At 42.8% G+C, this 20245-nt stretch overlaps 1 protein-coding gene across 1 annotated transcript in view; it reads right to left on the bottom strand.

The window, feature by feature from the left end:
* The window catches only part of LOC109922438 (rhodopsin), a 21279-nt gene extending 1682 nt beyond the window's left edge, over nt 1-19597 (bottom strand). The window contains exons 1-4 of the mRNA XM_048606470.1: nt 19237-19597; nt 7443-7611; nt 6018-6183; nt 986-1225 (exon numbers count right to left, since the gene is read on the bottom strand). Coding sequence (XP_048462427.1) covers nt 986-1225; nt 6018-6183; nt 7443-7611; nt 19237-19597 — 936 coding nt within the window. The remainder of the gene's footprint in view (nt 1-985; nt 1226-6017; nt 6184-7442; nt 7612-19236) is intronic.
* Between the last annotated feature and the right edge of the window lie 648 nt (nt 19598-20245).

Genomic DNA, 20245 nt, shown 5'->3' with positions numbered 1-20245 from the left:
ACACACACACACAGGCACACACACACACAGGCACACACACACACACGGGCAGACACACACACCCTCCCCTAGCCCTTTGACAATTCAATGACTCTGGCACAGTTCCTGCGGTACACGAGATTACAGGGAATTTTCGGTATGTCCCTCTGGCTGTACCTATCTTTACAGCTAGACCCAGCTGGTGCCTGCAACGGCCAATGTCTGCCCCCTCCCTCTATCCCCTCTGGAGGATACATCTCTTCGTCAGTGGAATATACCTACTTGGCCCTGGGCACATTCAATTAAGGAGGTGAGCTTTGTCCACATGGACAGCTAGCCTCCAATATCTCGCTGCCTCAGGAGTGACCATCCTTAGCTGGGACAGAGCCTAGGCCTACAGCTCTGAGAACTAACCAGAACCCTGAGATACAGAGGCAGGCAGATATCTATCTATATCTATATCTATACACACACCGTGAAAGAGACAGAGAGAGAGAGATTCTGACAAACACAGACACAATAAGAGAGACACACACCACAGATACTTACAGATAGTGACTGAGGAACACACACACACACACACACACAGACACACACACAGACACCTACACTAAGACAGACACAGACATACACCCACACACAGATACATGATCACGTACAGATACACACACACAGGCTGAGAGACAGCAAAACCCACAAATGAACAGAGAGACATAGACAGAGAGACTAAGAAACAGACACCCACATTCAGACAAACACCCACACATAGACATACACCGACAGACAGACACACAGCCAGAGAGAGACTCACAAACAGAGAGAGATTAAGACACAGTGAAACACACATCTGGATATCAAGGGACAGATAGACAGATTAACAGAGAGAGAGATAAATGAGACAGACACCGAGAGACACAGAGAGAGATAAGAGTCCGCAGTGAGGTAATACAGGCAGAGTGTTTGGGTGAGAGCGAGCATGTAAAGACTGAGGGACAATCTGTCTTACCTGTTTGTTCATCAGGATGTAAATGAGAGGGTTGTACAGAGCTGAGCTTTTGGCAAAGAATGCTGGGATGGTCATGAAGACTGGCCCGAATTCGCTGCCTTGATTGGTGAAGATGTAGATTGCCACAGAGGCGTACGGCAACCAACAGATGAGGAAAGCAAACACCATGATGATAACCATTCGAGTGACCTCCCGCTCAGCTCTCTGGGTGGTTTCTGATTCCTGTTGCTGGGCTGCGGCCTGGGGACAAGAAGGGGAGTATTAGTGAGTGAGGATCAAGGTCAGGGCAGGGGGGCAGACATAGTTGAGAAACAAACATTGAGTGGTGGTCAAATTTACAAAGCTACAAACTTCAGGTCACAGGCTGCTGGGTTATTATATATGGAAGCCCAGAATTATGGAACAACAACACGATTGAACCTTAGGCTGGTCAAACAAAAGCACAGAACTCAGAACTGGGAGGGTTAACGGCAGCCAAAGCCCAGAGAAACCCATTTAGTCCCTTGTACCCTTCAAGCACAAGGAGGCAATGATGTCTCTCATGGGGACGTAGGTGGAAAACGTGGTTCATAACGGCTGAGGGATGTGGTCTAAATATAGAAGAATACAAAGTTTTAGGGAAGGGGAAAGGGAGATAGGTGACAGTAGTAATGACTGGGGAAGGCATAGTCATGTGAAACGGAGGAGATGTCCCTGAAGGGGAAAATATTGTGATAGTAAAGGTAACGCGAGGGGAAAACCTCTGCCATTTTATTAGGAGAACTCCTTGATGCATTGGATTATTCTTTGATGGATTGGATTTTCTAAAACTCATTAGGTTCACGAAGGTTCCTTGACATTGGAAAATAGCTAATATAATTCAAAAAAGGAGGGACACAGGAAGCAGGAAACGACAAGCCAATTAATTTAACATCTGTCGTAAGGAAAACATTGGAAGCTATTATGTGACGATATGTGCCTTTAATATGGATTTGTTTTGACTTGGTTGAAGACGGATGGTGTTAATCTGGTGTTGAGGTGTCTGCTCCATGAAAGCGGAGTAAATAGCTTCAGTCTTTTTAAAAAAAATTACACAAAGCAGCATGATGGGTGGAGTCAGGCTCACACAGACTGAGGGTTGTGGTTTTGCTTTCAGTTGTTGAAGTTGGAGTTTTGGAGTTGAAGCTTCTAGATACAGATCTCTCTGTTTCTGAAAAAAAAACTTGAGTTCTCTCTCAGCTGCTAGATTCATTCTGTCAGTGTTCCTTCTCTTGGTCTGGAGGTTGTAGCAAGTGAGGGAAATCTGTTTTGCTGAATTTGCCTTTGCCAAGGGTGTGTTTATGGGATGCTGTTGTGTTGGAACAGTTAGAGTCATAGAAATATACAGCATGGAAACAGACCATTCAGTCCAACTCGTCCATGTCAACCAGACATCCTAAATTAATCTGGTCCCATTTGTGAGCATCTGGCCCATACTCCTCTAAACCATTATCTATTCATTTACCCATCCAGTTGCCTTTTAAATGTTGTAATTGCTCCAGCCTCCTCCATTTGCTCTGGCAGCTCAGTCCATACACGCACCACCCTCTGCATGAAATAATTGCCCCTCAGGTCCCTTTTAAATCTTTCCCTTCTCACGTTAAAGCTATGCTGTCTAATTTTGGACTCCCCCACCCCAGGGAAAAAAACCTTGTCTATTTACCCTATCCATGCCCTTCATGGTTTTATAAACCTCTATAAGGTCACCCCTCAGCCTCTGACGCTCCATTGAAAATAACCCCAGACTATTGAGGCTCACCCAAACCCTCCAACCCTGGCAACATCTTTGTAAATCTTTTCTGAACCCTTTCAAGTTTCACAACATCCCTCTTATAGCAGGGAGACCAAAATTGAATGCAGTATTCCAAAAGTGGCCTAACCAATGTCCTGAAAAGCCGCCACATGACCTCCCAACTCCTATACTCAATGCACTAACCAATAAAGGCAAGCAAACCAAATGCCTTCTTCACTATTCTATCGATCTGTGACTCCACTTTCAAGAACTATGAACCTGCACTCCAAAGTCTCTTTGTTCAGCAATGCTCCCAGGACCTTAGCATTAAGTGTATAAGTCCTGCCCTGATTTGCCTTTCCAAAATGCAGCACCTCACATTTATCTAAATTAAACTCCATCTGCCACTTCTTGGCCCATTGGCCCATCTGATCAAGATCCCATTGTACTCAGAGGTAACCTTCTTCGCTGTCCACTACACCTCCAATTCTGGTGTCATTTGCAAACTTACTAATCATACATCCTATATTCACATTCAAATCGTTTGTATAAATGATGAAAAGCAGTTGACACAGCACCAATCCTTGTGGCACATCTCTGGTCACAGACTAGCAGTCTGAAAAGCAATGCTCCACCACTACCCTCTGCCTTCTACCTTTGCCAGTTCTGAATTCAAATGGCTATTTCTCCATGTGTTCAGTGTGATCTAACCTTGCTAACCAGTCTACCAAGAGGAACTTTCTCAAACGCCTTACTGAAGTCCACATAGATCATGTCCACCATTCTGCCCTCATCAATCTTCTTCGTTAGTTCTTCAAAAATCTCAATTAAGTTAGTGAGACACAATTTCCCATGCTCAAAACCATGCTGACGATTCCTAATCAGTCCTTGCCTTTCCAAATACATGGAAATCCTGTCCCTCAGGATTCCCTCCATCAACTTGCCCACCACTGATGTCAGGCTCACCTGTTTATAGTTGCCTGGCTTTTTCTTACCACCTTTCTTAAATAGTGGCACCACATTGGCCAGCCTCCAGTCTTCCGGCACCTCACCTGTGGCTATCGATGATATAAATATCTCAGCAAAGGCCCAGCAATCACTTCCCTAGCTTTCTACAGAGTTCTAGGTTACACCTGATCAGGTCCCAGGGATTTATCCACCTTTAAACATTTTAAGACATTCAGTACCTCCACCTCTGTAATATTGACATTTTTCAAGATATCACTATTTATTTCCCCATGTTCTCGATCTTCCATATCCTCCTCCACAGTAAACACTGATGCAAAATATTTGTTTAGTATCTGCCCCATCTCCTGCAGTTCCACACATAGGGGGTCTTCCTGATCTTTAAAGGTGCCCTATTCTCTTCTTAGTTACCCTTTTGCCCTTAATGTATTTGTAGAGTCTCTGGATTCTCCTCAATGCTATTTGCCAAAGTTATTTCATGTCCCCTTTCTGCCCTCCTGATATACCTCTTAACTATACTCCTACTGCCTTTATACTCTAAGGATTCACTCGATCTTTCCTGTCTATACCTGACAAATGTTTCCTTCTTATTCTTGACCAAAACCTCAATTGCTCTAGTCATCTAGCATTCCCTTTACCTACCAGCCTTGCCCTTCGCCCTGACAGGAACATATTCTCTGGACTCTTGTTATCTAACTTTTTTGAAGGCTTCTCATTTTCTAGTCATCCTTTACCTGCAAACACTCATCTCCAAGTTCTTGCCTAATACTGTCAAAATTAGCCTTCCTCCAATTTAGAGCTTTAACCTTTAGATCCAGTCTATCCTTTTCCATCACTATTTTAGAACTCAGAATTATGGTCACTGGCCCCAAAGTGCTCCCCCACTGACACCTCAGTCACCTGCCCTGCCTTATTTCCCAACAGTAGGTCACGTTTTGCCCTTCTCTACTGCATACATCCACATGCTGCATCAGAAAATCATCTTGTTCACACTTAACAAATTTCTCCCCATCCAAGCCCTTGACACTATGGCAGTCCCAGTCTATGTTTGTAATGTTCAAATCCCCTACCACTACCACCCTATTATTACAGATAACTAAAACCCTGTTACAAATTTGTTTCTCAATTTCCTGCTGACTAATGGGGTGGCTATTGTACAATCCCAATAAGGTGATCATCCCTTTCTTATTTCTCAGTTCTACCCAAATAACTTCCTAGGACATATTCCCAGGAATATCTCCCTAAGTATAGCTGTAATGTTATCCCTAACCAAAAATGCCACTCCCCCTCCTCTCTTGCCCTCCCCACATTCTATCCTTCCTATAGCATCTATACCCTGGAACATTAAGCGGCCAGTCCTGTCCATCCATAAGCCACATCTCTGTAATCACTATGATATTCCAGTCCCATGTTCCCAACCATGCCCTCAGTTCATCAGCCTTACCTGTTAGGCCTCTTGCATTGAAATAAATGTAGTTTAATTTATCAGTCCTATCTCGTTCTCTGCTTTGTTCCTGCCTGCCCTGACTGTTTGACTTGCTCCTTTTCCCAAATGTTCCAGTCTCTGACTGATCTCTTTACTCACTGTCTCCTTGGGTACCCCCTACCACCACCCATAACCTTACCAGTTTAAATCCTTCTGAGCAGCTCCAGCAAATCTCCCCGCCAGTATGTTAATCCCCTTCCAGTTCAAGTGCAATCCATCCTTGTTTTACATGTGAATCCTTCTGCCCTGCACCAGCTCCTCAGTCACGCTTTCATCTGCTCTATCCTCCTATTCCTACCCTCACTAGCTCATGGCACCAGGAGTAATCCAGATATTACACCAGACTGAAGCAAGTGAAAACAGGATGGTGCAAAGAAAACCCAAAAAGCGTCCAATAGGGAATGAGAAAATTAAGAAGTATAATGTGGCAAAGAAAACAGTTGGCAGAGACGCGCTGAGGGAATGGTATGGGCCCAATCAGAGGTGTTCCGCAAAGTGGTCACCAAGTCTGTGTTTAGCTGAGGGATATACGAAAGGCTCCAGCTCTGTTTACAGACACAATCAAGTGCTCTAATTTGTCTGTCATTTGGATTTTCCATTCACACCGCCTGTGCGCGCATCTACCCCGATCTCCTCACTTCCCTTAACTTGATCTCTCCCGATTCTGACGAAGGATCATTGAACTCCAAACATTAATTCAATTTCTTGTCCTCACAGCCATTGCCTGACCTGCTGAGCAATTCCCCACATTGTGCTGCTTTTATTCTGGATTTGCACCACTCTCAGAACTTTGTGCTTTTTAGAAATGACAGAAGTGCGTTTGAAACTACCTCTTTGACTGTGCAGACGAGGCGGCCATAGCAAAAGAAGATAACAGTCAGGGGGATGCTGAAATGTACAACAAACATGTAGATGACAAAGGATTCATTGTACACTTCAGGCTTCAAGGTGTAGTAATCGATTCCACATGAGCACTGCATTCCCTCGGGGATGAACCTGCAAACATAAAGACTTCTTCAATATAAAAAGGACTGAGGGATTTCACTGATGGGGTGCCAAAAGATGAAGGCCCACGCAGAAGTGTGTTGCACATCCCACTCGGTTCTAATCACAAATCTTTACTAGAATCCGTCAAGCCCTCAGTCCTCTCCTCAGACTCTTTGTCCCCCTTCCCCACTTTCCCAAAATATTAAGTCCACCACTTTGTCTATTCTCCCCACATAGTAAACCAGAACCCTTGGCCACCCTACAATTCGGCTTCCCTAGGGCCAAACCTTACCCTCCCTCCTCCCCCTTGTGGCACTTGTCTGCACCTTTCAGTCCCAACCTTCCAGCCACTGTCACCTCCCACTGTCCAGCAAGCCTCACTGCTCCCAAGCTTCCAGGTAGGCCTCCATTCTCCTGATAGCTTGGTAAGGAAAGCCTTAGAGACTTCAAACAAATATGAATAGGGTGGATGACTTTATATCTCAAGTGTGGGTTGAGATTTTCAAGGAGTTTTGAAGCTATTCATGGCATCAGGCTCTGTCTCATCATGAACACACTTCTGCCTACATTAACATTTTGGCTCCTGCCTCACTCAGGCACCCCATCCACCATGTTCACAGAATCCCTACAGTGCAGAAAGAGGCCATTCAGCCCATCGAGTCTGCACCAACCCTCCAAAGAGCATCACCCACCACCCCTTAACCTTGCATTTACCATGGCTAATCCACTTAACCTACACATCCGTGGATGGGGCAATTTAGTATGGCCAATCCACCTAACCTGCACAGCTTTGGATTGCGGGAGGAAACCAGGTCACCTGGTGGACACCCACGCTGACACAGGGAGAACGTATAAACTCCACATAGACAGTCATCCAAGGCTGGAACCGAATCCGGGTCCCTGATGTTGTGAGGCAGCGGTGCTAACCACTGTGTCACTGTACCACCCCAGCGTTTGCAGCTTTCACAGCCTTCAAAAAACATCAACGCCCATAATGCACACGTGAACGCGCACACACAGGTACCAACATGCTCTCTGTTACACAGACACACACACACCCCCAAATTGACACTCCAGTAAATAATATTTAACTGATTTTGACTGGTATTTGAGAGTCTAGACTGGTTTTTCATTGAGGCCCTGGGTTTTAATGCAGATCAGATCCACATGAGAGTTGGAGTATGTAAAGGTATGGCTTCTCTGAAGGTGACGGTGTCACTTGAGGTGATCAGTGAAGGAAGGGTAGGGTGGATGACAAATGTGATTACCTGGACCATCCGACTAGTGGGGGGAAGGCACAAGCCAATGCCATGATCCATGTGAAGGTCACGCCCATAATGGCGTGTTGACTGCCAAATCTGAAGTTGCTCATGGGTTTACAGACAACCACGTATCGTTCAATAGCAAGAACCACAAGCGACCAGAGAGAGATCTCACCTGACAGACAGAAAGGGAGAGTCAGTTCCCCTGATACAGCAAGATTTCAATCAGTTACAATATCAATTGGAGCAAGGTCAATTTAAAAGTATTGGCAAAAGATTACCGATAAAAAGGGTCACATCCAGCAAATTCAGTCACACTTTAATCTCCAAAGAAAAATCATCCCAAATGAGCTTAGTTGCTGGATTACCTAGAGCAAGGTCAATGGTACCATCTATATAAATCCAACTTAAATGATTCCTCCAAAAATCTTAATATGTATAAAATTCAACAAAATGAATCAGGATACTAAATAACTTATTAATATCATCACTTTCAAAAACAAATGATGACTTTGCTGTGGGCAGCAAACTGAATGACATCATGATTTCCAAAGAACCCACTGATATCATTGCAGAGAAACACAATGACAATTTGAGATCAGCAACTCTGACAGGAAGACTCAAACGTTTCTTCGAAAAACCCTAGGACATCCTTAGCTGCAAACACAATCATATCATCAGCAATGTACACAAAGATATCAGCAATAAAGGCAAGGACATCACCACCGCTAACAAACTCAGTGACATCATCAACCTCCAGCAGACCAAAAAAAATCTCACATCAATCATTCCTACAAAACTCAACAAAATCATCAGCAACAAAGTGACATTACAACCTCTATTTAAAATCACGCCATTATCTTCATCAAATCCCCCCAATCAAATCTTTATCTCCATCAAATCCAATTACAACATTTTTTTCAACATACCCAATCACATCATTACCTTCATCAAACCCAATCACAATCATTAGCCACATCAAACACAATGTCATCATTATCTCCAGCAAACACAAACACATCATTACCTCCAAAAATCTAATCACATCATAATCTTCATCAAACCCAATCACATCATGATCTCCCACAAACCCAATCACATTATAATCACCATCAAAACCAATCACATCATTAGCCCCATCAAACCCAATCACATAACGATTTCCATCAAATGCAATCACACCATCATTATGCCCATCAAATCCAATTTCACCATTATCCTCATCAAACCCAATCACATCATCATCATCCCTATTGAATTCAATCACATCATTTTCTCCATCAAATCCAATCACACATTATCCACATCAAACCCAATTACACCACTATCCCCATCAAACCCAAGCACATTATTATCCCCAACAACTCAATACAATCTCAATAAAGTCTATCAATGTGATCATTAATTCCAATAAATACAATCGCATCACAGCCTCCAAACTCAATGACGTTATCCAAGGCAAATGCAAGCAATCCCAGCACATCACCATCAACTAATCCATTTACACCATTAAATATCGTTTCTACAAAAGACCCAATTACACTAACTCTCATTACTTCAATAGATCAAATTACACTATAGAAAGCCATTTTTTCAACATCCAATTGCACTGTCAAATATCATTTTAGTAGATCCAATTACACCACCAAATACCATTATCTCAGCAGATCCAATTACACCATTTAATCCCATCACTTCAATTAGATCCAAATACACCAACAAATATCATTACATCAGTAGATGCAATCGTACCATCAAATATCTTTACTTCCATTCATCCAATTACAGCAAACACCATTACTTCAATAGATCTAATTACACAATTAAATACCATCATCTCACAGATACAATTACACCATAAAATATCATTACTTCAGTAGATTGAAATGCACCATCAAATACCATTACCTCAGTACATCCAATTACACCATCAAATATAATTGCATCAACAATTATACCAAGCACCATTAAATCTATAGATCTAATTGTGCCATCAAATACCATTACTTCAGTCGATCCAACTACACCATCAAATACTATTCCAGCAATTGATCAAATTGCATCATCAAAACCATAATGTCAGCACATTCTAATGACACCTTCAAATACCATTACTTCAACAGATCCAAATACGTTGCAGAACACCGCTTCTTCAACAGATTCAATTACACCAAAGTCCATAGCTTCAATAGATCCAAAATGATCATCAAATATCATTACTTCAGCAGATCAAATTACACCATCAAATACTGGCAATTCAACAGATCCATTTACACCAAATACAATTACTTCAGTTGATCCAATTACACCATCAATTACCATCAATTCTGTAGATCCAATTATGTCATCAGATACACTTGCTTCTCATAGAATCCCTACAGTGTGGAAACAGGCCATTCAGCCCAACAAGTCCACACCAACTCTTAAAAGAACACACTGCACAGACTCACCCACCTACAGTTTCCCTGTAATTCCCATGGTTAATCCACACATCCCTGGACATCATGGCAATTTAACATGGCCAAGCCACCTGCACATCTTTGGACTGTGGGAGGAAACCCACACAGACACAGGGAGAGTGTGCAAACTCCACACAGACAGTCACCCAAGACTGGAGATTGAACCCAGGTCCCTGGTGCTTTAGTGGCAGTAGTGCTAACCATTGAGCTACTGTGCCACCCAACAGACCCAAACACACCATTGAATAGTGTTACATCTGTCAATCCAATGACATGAAATAGCATTACTTCAACAGATCCAATTACACTAAATGTGATTACTTCAGCAGATCTAATTACTCCATCAAACACTATTATATCAGCAGATCCAATCACACTGTCAAACACCATTACTTCAATAGATCAAAACACACCATCAAATACCATAACCGCAACAGATCCAATTACACAATCAAATACCATTACATCAATACATCCAATTATACCAAATCTCAGGACTTCAGCAGGTCCAATGACACCATCAACTTTAATTAGTTCGATAGATCTAACTACACCATGAAAACAGCAATTGCTATCATATTATTACTACCAAACCTCCAATTGCAATACCATCTTCAACGAAGACTATTCAATTCAACAAACTCATTATCGTTATCACAAGTAACCCAAACAAGATCATTCAATCCAACAAACTCAACAACACCTTCATCTCAGATCAACCCAACAAGGTCAATAATTCCAAGAGGTTCAACCACATCTCCATCTCAAACAGCAGCCATAAGGGCATTAAAATAAACAAACTGAAAAACATTGTCACCTCAGTCAATGCTAACCTTATTATTCACTCCAAAGATCAAGATCTCCTCATCTCAAACATACCCAGCAAGATCGCTAACTCTAACACTAGAGTTTTATCTGCTCTCAGGAATTCCTTAATAGAGCATGTGTTGTCACAGTTTGTCATAACTGGCACTGTGTCCAACACACACACACACACACACACACACACACAGTGCCATTGTCAGTTCCGAATTTAGTCAGAGCCCCAGTCCAGTTCCTATCCATTTCTCCATTATGTTGATGACTATTAATCTTTTCTCTTTATACAATTGTGGAATAGTAGTGGCCAATCTCAAACTATAGTTTTAAGATAATTAGCCTCTTTTTTTCCCTTTAAACACCTGTTTCCTGATAACAATAATACCTGTTTAATATTGTCGTTAGACAGGCTAGATTATGTTAAAGGAATACAGAAGGGTCCAGACCCGAAACATCAGCTTTCCTGCTTTCTGATGCTGCTTGGCCTGCTGTGTTCATCCAGATCCACACCTTGTTATCTCAGACTCCAGCATCGGCAGTTCCTACTATCTCTCAACAATGTTTCGATTGTGTAAACTGTAAAATCACTGAGTTCCCAATATCCTGTTTTCTTTGAACCTTTTTCATAGACAGTCTGTTCAAAGTAAGGATATTTCACTTGAAATAATGATATATGTAATGATTAAGTGGTTTACTCAGCTATCATACAGGGATTCCCAAAATTATTATGGAATTACAGATTTGTCACACTCTTTTTGGGGATTTTAGCACTTTGTCATTTCCAAACCTGAAGCAAGTAGAGCTTGCAAATCCTTAACCTTATCTTGGTCCATCCAGTTTAAAGAACCTAGATAACATTTTAAACAATCCACTGGGTTGGGGATTCTAGAACTGGGGGCACACTCTGAGAATTAGGGCCACACCTTTCAGGAGAGATGTTTGAAACTCTCTTCCACAAATTGTGGATGTTGGATCAGTTGTTAATTTTAAGTCTGAGATGGATAATTTTTTTATTAATCAAAGGTATTAAGGGATATGGGCCAAAGGCAGGCATATGGAGTTAGGCAACAGATCAGCCAGGATCTCATTGAATGGTGGAACAGGCTGAATGGCCTACTCCTGTTCCAATGTGCCTATGTTCATTTCGGACAATTAATTGCCTTTGAGTTGCATGGAAGACAAGCCTAGCCATTCCTCGGGTTATGTGGTTCAATATTCCATTGTAGTTCTCCAATTCCTGTTGTCTGTTTTAATTTCCAAGGAATCTCTGTCCTCATTCTTTTTAGTTGCAATTCTCATTTTAAATAGATATTTTCAGACTTTATCTGGGCAATTTTGCATCGCTGCTACATTTGAATCCTCCATTTTTTTTTTGTGTTTCTGCTGAATGTCCAATGTGAACCATCATGGCTGCTAGGAATTAAAGCTTTCCCAAGAATTTTATTTAAGGCTGTTCCAAAAATGTGTTTATTTTAGAAAATCTAACTCCATACCCATATTTACCCATGTTCAAGGCCCTAGGAGAGTCCAACAAGCTAAAGGCGAACACTGAATTTTGGAATTGCAAAGTAGAAATTTTGAAAAGAAAATTGTTTAATACAGTCCGTTAAATTCCAAAATATATTCTTCTAGACACATTAGAAACATAGACAACAGGAGCAGGAGTAGCTAGTCTTGCCCTCTGCTCATGACACCTTTAGATTAGAGTCATAGAGTCATACAGCTTGGAAACAGACCCTTCAGTTCAACTCATCCATGCCGACCAATTTTCCCAAACTAAACTAGTCCTGTTCACCTGAACTTGGTCTATATCTATTTAAACCTTTTCTATCCATGTGGCAAGGTGACCAGAATTGTATGCAATACTCCAAAAGTGGCCTTACTAAATCTATCTATTTCTTTCTGAAGTATATTCAGCAACTTGGCCTCCACTGACTTCTGTGGAAGAGAATTAGGAAACAAATCTAAAAAACTCTATCCCACTTTCTAAATTTATCAAAGTCTGTTCATTTCTTTTAACAGGTCTTTTTTTTTTCTTATGAGGTTTTGGCCATAAACGTTAATGGAATTTCCAAGCCTTTCTTGGTGAGGCAGCTTCTCTTGCTGGTTGGCAGTCCTTGGCCATCTTGCTGTGTGACAGTGCATGTCAATCTCACATTGCACCACATGCTAGTGGCTAAGACAGCAAACACCCAGCATGCGTTAGGAGGTCTAAGGTGAGTAGTCTCACTGACGTCTGTGTGAGGAGTTGCGGGGGGGGGGGGTGGTTCCTGGCACCGTAAGTCAGGGGATTGGCCACATCTGGTTGAGAGGATCTTTGTTTCTGCGGAAATTATTACAGACTCCAAACGTGCCTCCATACTGGCCAGTCCTGATCGTGGAGACCAGTCAGAGCTTTTGGGCTCTCCTCGGGTGATGCTACCATGCTAGGTTGCTCGAGGGATGGAAACGATTCTCAGGAACCTAGTCTTTGGGATTGAGGGCTGCAGGTTGTGAGAAAGGGGAATAGGAATTGAAGGGTGGGAGGACAAAATTATTTAAAAGGGGGATACATAGGTGGGCTGGGTTCATGCAGGAGGGAGCATGTCCACATTGGAGACATTGGACGGCACGGTGGCTCAGTGGTTAGCACTGCTGCCTCACAGCCCTAGGGACCTGGGTTTGATTCCACCCTCGGGTAACTGTCTGTATGGAGTTTGCACATTTTCCCCGTGTCTGCGTGGGTTTCTCCTGGTTTCCTCTCACAGTCTAAAGACGTGCAGGTTAGGGTGAATTGGCCATGCTAAATTGTCCGTAGTGTCCAGGGATATGCAGACTAGGTGGATTAGTCATGGGAGATGCGGGGTTACAGGGGTAGGTTAGGGGTCTGGGTGAGATGCTCTTTGCAGGGTCAGTTGTGGATATGATGGGCCAAATGGCCTGCTTCCACACTGTAGAGATTCTATTTATGAACACTCCTAGCATAGTAAATACTTTTCTAACCAACCAGTAATATTCAGAGATATTATTATTACCAACCTCTGCACCAGGTCAGGCTTGAACACAGGCCTCCTGGCTCAGAGGTAGGGATACTATCACTGCACCACAAGAGCCCCACACCTGGCATATGCCCCAGATGTCAGGGTTTGGAGTTGGGGTTGGGGTGCGTGGGCAGCTGCAGGCTCATTTACATAGGTTGGTGGGATCCTGGTGAAGTAGGAAGCCTATGAATTTCACTGGATGACAAGAACCCTGGATGATCATGGCCTCACTGAGGCTGGAAGTCACAAGCCAAAGGGAATCTACTGTCATGTTCAGTTATGCTGGAAACTGTAAGTGATCAAATGGTAAAGAAAATGCCTATGAGCCACCTGAACAGGGCAGGTTAAACAACTTGACCTGTGAGGGAGGCGGCTGTGTGGACCTTCAAAGGGAAGCAATATTACACACAGACCTACGAACTATACAGGACACAGAACCTGTGATATTCCATCCCAATGCATTAGCTCACTGTTTGCTGCGCACCTCCCTGTTCCAGACATCACTTTAAGTCATACCAGCTCATTCACACCAACACTTTTGGATACCAAGGCCAGGGGAAGAATAGAGACAAAGGGGTAATGGTGTCAGCAGGACCCATCTTGTTCATCTTGTAACCCCCTGCTGTAGCAGACTCTCAACTCAAACATCAATCTGTGGTATTTCTTGTGTGTCCATGAGTTAGGATTATGGTTAATTTCTCATGCCAAATACTTAAAGACTCAGAAATCCTGATTTCTAATACTAAATTCTCTTCCTATTTAATCCATCACATACACTTCATGTTCTACAGAATCTTTCGATAAAATCATCAAGATGCATCATAAAGATGCCTGCTAGTTTCTCTCTGCGATACTGGGAGAAAATTTCAGGGTCTGCTTTAAACTGAATGCAGCATACTTACAGCTATAGGGACCTAAGTGAGAAATATTATATTCTGGCTGCAATAGTCAACCCATAAACACACTTGTATAACTTTAGCTTCCTTATAGCACCTGGCAATTACATTTGGGAATTCAGAGACTCAAACACAGAGGTGCAAGATCAAAACAGCGACATTTATATAAATCTAACAAATAGTGTACAGTGCATTGTCACCTGACAACCAAAGTGCCCTCAAAAATTTTTCTTCTTTCTCTCCTTCCCTCTACATTTTACTATAGTCCCTTGCTCCACATTTGGGGGTAGGTAGCCTGGTTAGCAGTGAAGTCAGTATCCCCTAGGCATTTGACTTGCCAACCTCAGGGGCATTTGTGTTTGGATGGTCCAGATGTACAGAGAGTCCTGTTACCAGAGGCAAGTGAATCCATTCCTTCTGCACCTTCTGAATGTGGGAAAGGGACTTGCAGCTTAGAGATGGAGGGATCGACAACCTTTGTAGTGTCCTCAGAGGAGATGTCCAAGGGAACTGGTAGTGATTCTCCAGCTTCTGGGCAATGAGGACCAATGAGGAGCTAAATACATGCCTGGTCTCTGGCAGGTCCTCCCAGCTACAGTGCCTCCCTTGGTCAGCTGTAGAACTGTCACCAGATTGTGTCCCCAAACTTTTGCGTAAAGTTTCCAATCTAATTAATTAATAGGAGTCCAAAACTGGACACAGTATTCCAGATATTGTCACACTATGCCGAAACCAACAAATTCAACTTGTGTCACATTTGATTTGCACTAAATTTTATGTGCACTCTGACTGATTTACACCAAACAATATTTGCCCTGAGTTTGATTGGCGTCATCATCGACTGGCACAATTCAACATATGTCCTGCTCGATATACACCAAGTTGAGTTTACACCGAATTGGATGCACTTCTTTCACTGCTTGCACCAAGATATGATTTCAATTGAGTTAATGAAGAAGCTGGTCATCAACTTTGGGAAGCAGAGTGGAGTACATGTCCTTGTCTGTATCAATGATGCTGAGGGGTAGGTGGTGAGACCCTCAAGTTCCTCGGAGTAAATATCACCAATAATCTATCCTGGTCCATCCACCAACCCAAATTCAGCATGTCCACAATGACCCTTACCCAGTTTTACAGGTGAACCATAGAAAGCATTCTATCCAGATGCATCACAGCTGGGTATGGCAACTGCTCTGCCTAAGTAACTGCCTAAGAAGTTACAGTTACAGTCCATAATAAAAACCAGCCTTCCTACCACTGACTCCATCTCTAATTCTGCTGCTTCAGGAAAGCTGCCAACATAATGAAAAATCCTGTTATACAAAGATACAAAGGTTTGAAAACACGCACCAACAGATTCAAGAATAGCTTCTTTCCCGCTGTTACCAGAGTTATGAACAGACCTATATATTAGAGATGATATTTCTCTGCATCTTTTCTGTACTTTTTAAAATTTAATATATTGTCACTCGTACCCAGTTAAAGTGAAAAGTAGATAATGTCGTCTTGTTCTAGCACCATCTTGGATTACAGAATAAGTTACTGAATAAATTGTGTAAATGATAAAACACTAAATAAATTAATATTAAATTGGTATTTCTACAGACTGAAATATCTTTAAAGGTTCATCTTTCCTTCTCTGTAGACTTTACCCTCTCTGCTCCTCCAGTCACTGTTGTCCAACACTGTCCCCAGAGTCCTCCTGCTGCCACTGGCACTGTCACTTCTACATTCGCCACCTCCGAGCTGGAGACAGTCATGCTGCGTGGGTACTGTACCTCCTCCAGTGCTGGGCACCGACTGCAGGGTCCAGGCTCCTGCTCATCTTCCAATGCCACCGCCCAAGATCGAGCAGGTATGGGAGATACACAGGGCCCCAGCCTCCCGCAGGGGGATATCAGGAGGCACCCCCAGAGCAACCAAAACAAAATAAAGTTCCTGAGGTGGAAAGACAACGATGAAGCTGTGTGGATGTGGCAAAGCCCGCCACATAAGCCATAATCAGCTGAGCCTCTCACTCAGGAGCCAAATGCTGCCGACCCCATCACTGCTGTCTAGTAGTTTCCATCACCCTAACATCAGGGTATTTACACACTGAAAGTAGCTGGAACACTATGTTCTGTGATGTACTTACACAAGGAATGATTTGCCTGGTTAGCACATGAAACAGTATTTTTCATTGTATCTCGGCACATGTAACAATAATAAATCAAAGCAAACGCTATATGCCACATGAAGTTTACATCAAATTTGATGGTCATCAAATTCAATTCCCACCATATATGACATCTCCTGAAGGTGATTTGGACTGGTTTGCTCCATATGAAATTACATTTTGAGCAAATTTGATTTGCAAGTTATTTAATCTGTACCCACGTCAATCAAAGCCACATTTAATTAACATCATTTCCCACTTCACCTTCTTATACCAATCATGATTTACACTATTATTTACTCCCTGCCTTATCGCTGAATCACAATTTGCACTATTTACATGTCCCACCATGTACACAGAATGCTAATTGGAATTTACTGCTCAACAGGAATTTTACCAGGTTCCTTTCATGATTTATTCCACCCCTTGTTTAAAGCCTGTCCAATTTACCACTCATTTAGTCGAACCACATTTACGTTACTGTCACAAGATCTTCCCCAAGGTCTCCACAATTACATGATCCATATCAGGAGACATGCTCCTGTTAAAAATGAATGAAAATCTTCATAGTCAAAGTGACACTGTGTACAGACTTTCAAAATATCCTGTCCATGCTTGTTCCTTTTCTTGTTCACCAGTTACCCAAGCATTTCCAATGTAGCTGTTTTAAGTTTGTAAGATTCTCCTTGATCCCTTTGAGGCAAATGTACGCATCTTCAGGATGGAAATGGGATAACCTCATACTCATTCACACATTGTTCTCTCTCCAAGCTTTTAACATTGTTTTTCTGGTTGTCTCATCATTTTCCATTCTCATATTTCGCCAGAATCGCTCAGCAAACAGACGTTTTCATGTTACCCATTTCTGCTCCTGAGAATTAGTTTGCACATCCTGCTGTTCTTGATATTCTGCTTCTGATGGTGACCCCCATCTCTTTTATCCTTTGGTCGCTGTGAGAACATTGTTTCTTATCCTTCTTTAATTGGTTTCCGAACTCTCCATTTATCTTCACTCTAGATTTTTGCGTTAAATGTTTTTTCTACTAGACAGCCAATACCATGTCAGAGTATTAAAGGCAGAGGAGGACATAGAACATGGAGAAAATGAACAGGAGTAGGGCATCTGTCCTTTGAGACTGCTCAATATGATCACACTTAATCATCCAGTCCCTTGTTCCCTGCTTTCTCTCCATGTGATTCCTTTAGCCCTCGGAACTATTTCTAACTCCTTCTTGAAAAAACTTCATGTTGTGACTTCAACTACTTTCTGTGGCAGAGAATTACACTGTCTGGGTGAAGAAATTTCTCCTCATCTTAGTCCCAAATGGCCTACCCTCTATCCTTAAACTCTGACCCCTCTTCCTGGACTCCCCACTCTGGGAACATCCTTCTTCCGCATTTACCCTGTCTAGATTCCCTGAGCTTAAACCAGGGACTCTGAACACAGTGTTCCAATGATCCCTTCATTTTTCCCTTTTCCATGTGAAGACTGTACCGAGTTTTCTCTTTGCCAGGATTAGAGGATTGAAATTTGTGCCAACTTTTATTGTTTTACCCTTGTCGATATCCAGGGACTTTGGCCTTAATAGGCAGTCAGGATCAGACACTGCACAACTTGATGCATGGCTTTGTCCCTTTAGGGTAGAGGTTATCATATTCTGCCAAACGCCACTAAAATTCACTGTCCCTGTATGAAGGCACTCTGACTTGCTCCCATTTGCTGTTAAATGTTAACAGGACTCATTTTAAGTGACCTGCAGCACAGTAGTAGTTTTAGTGGCTCTGGACCAGAAGGGCTGGGTTCAACACACTCTTAAAAGGAAGAAGAATGACAGGGCATAGGTTTAAAGTGATGTTGAAATGAAGCAGGGATGAAGTGAGAAAAATCTTTTCCACATTGCAACTAGTTAGGGTCTGGAATGCACCGCGTAGAAATATGGTAGAGGCAGGTTCAACTGAGGCATTCAAGAGGGCAATGGATAGAAATGGGGTGCAGGGATATGGGGATAAGACAGGAGACTGGCACGAGCTAATAGAACCAGTGCAAGCAGGATAGCCTGGACAGCCTCCTTCTGCAGCAGTACAATTCTAGAATTCTGCAGAAGTCCCATCCAGACAGCTGGGAAATGTACCTTAGCTTGTCTGACTATAACATCTATAACTCAATATTCTGGCTCCAAACTTTTAACTCTGTTCGTTGAGCAAAGTTTGCACTAAGTAATGCAAACGGTTTATCAAGCCACACACGTAATTCTTACACTTTATCGCATCCGCTGCAGAAAATTAACTTAAAGCCTCGTTAATATCTATCTGCGGAATATCCCATTGCATTTTCCCCACAGACAGCTTCTGAGCAAACGAGGGCTTGGACTGGAAATGAACTTATGTCTCCTGATCCCTGAAGTTGGACCAAGCAATGAACCAGTGGATGAAAACATATCGGGAACTTACCTCCAAGTGTGGCAAAGAAGCCTTCAAAGTTACAACCAGCTGGTCCGAAGATGAAATAGCCATTCATTGCGGTGATGATGGCGGTAGTGAATCCACCAAGGACCATGAAGAGATCAGAAACAGCCAGGTTGAGGAGGATATAGTTAAGGGGCTGCCGAAGTTTCTTGTGTTGGATGGTGACGTACAGGGTGAGGAAATTGATGGGGAACCCTGTTATAATGAGGAAGAACATGTAGGCTGCCAGCAGTGAGAATTTCCAAGGCTCAGCCAGGTAGTACTGCGGGTATTCGAATGGGCTCCTGACCACACCTGTCTTGTTGGACATGGGTATATAGAAGTTCTCTCCTTCGGTGCCATTCATGGTTGCAGCTTGTTGTGCAACTCAGTTGAAGCAAACTTTCCCCTTACTTTCCCTCGATGATGATCCTCTCTGAACCTGACCCGAAACAGCACAGGAACTGACTGACTTGAGCAATGACAGGACACAATCAAACGCCCCCCCCACCCCAGGTCCCTGAGCCCCCTTATAAAGCCTTGGATTACTCCGGCCCTGCCTGTCAGCAGAAAGCAATTTAAGCCGCGGTAAAAGAATAATTAATCCAGGCAGGAGCTGAGACGGTATCATCAAGTCATTAACACTCACACTGCTGCACTGGGCAGCGAGGCCTTTGCCCTGACAGCCCATTCAGAAGTTGTCAAACGTGGAAGAAGTAAAAGCACAAAGTTGATACAGGTCTGTGTCGGTGAGCATGTTTGCTAATTATGCCTGTATCTACATGTCATTCCATCTGGGTGGGCCAGCATACACATGGATATGAGCTTCCAGTTCCCTGCCAGTTTAACACACCACCCTGTACCCTGGCCAATATCTCTGTCTCTGGCTTACTGCAGTATTCCAGCGAAGCTCAGCACAAGCTGGAAGAACAACACCTCGTTTTCTGCTTGGGGACACTGCAGCCCTCCGGACTCAGTATCAAGTTCAATAATTTTAGGGCCTAAACTCTCCCAT

The sequence above is a fragment of the Rhincodon typus genome, chromosome 16, assembly GCF_021869965.1.
Source record: "Rhincodon typus isolate 14 chromosome 16, sRhiTyp1.1, whole genome shotgun sequence".
Taxonomy (NCBI): Eukaryota; Metazoa; Chordata; class Chondrichthyes; order Orectolobiformes; family Rhincodontidae; genus Rhincodon; species Rhincodon typus.
Note: the sequence above shows the minus strand (reverse complement) of the source record. Positions and strands in the feature narration are given on the sequence as shown.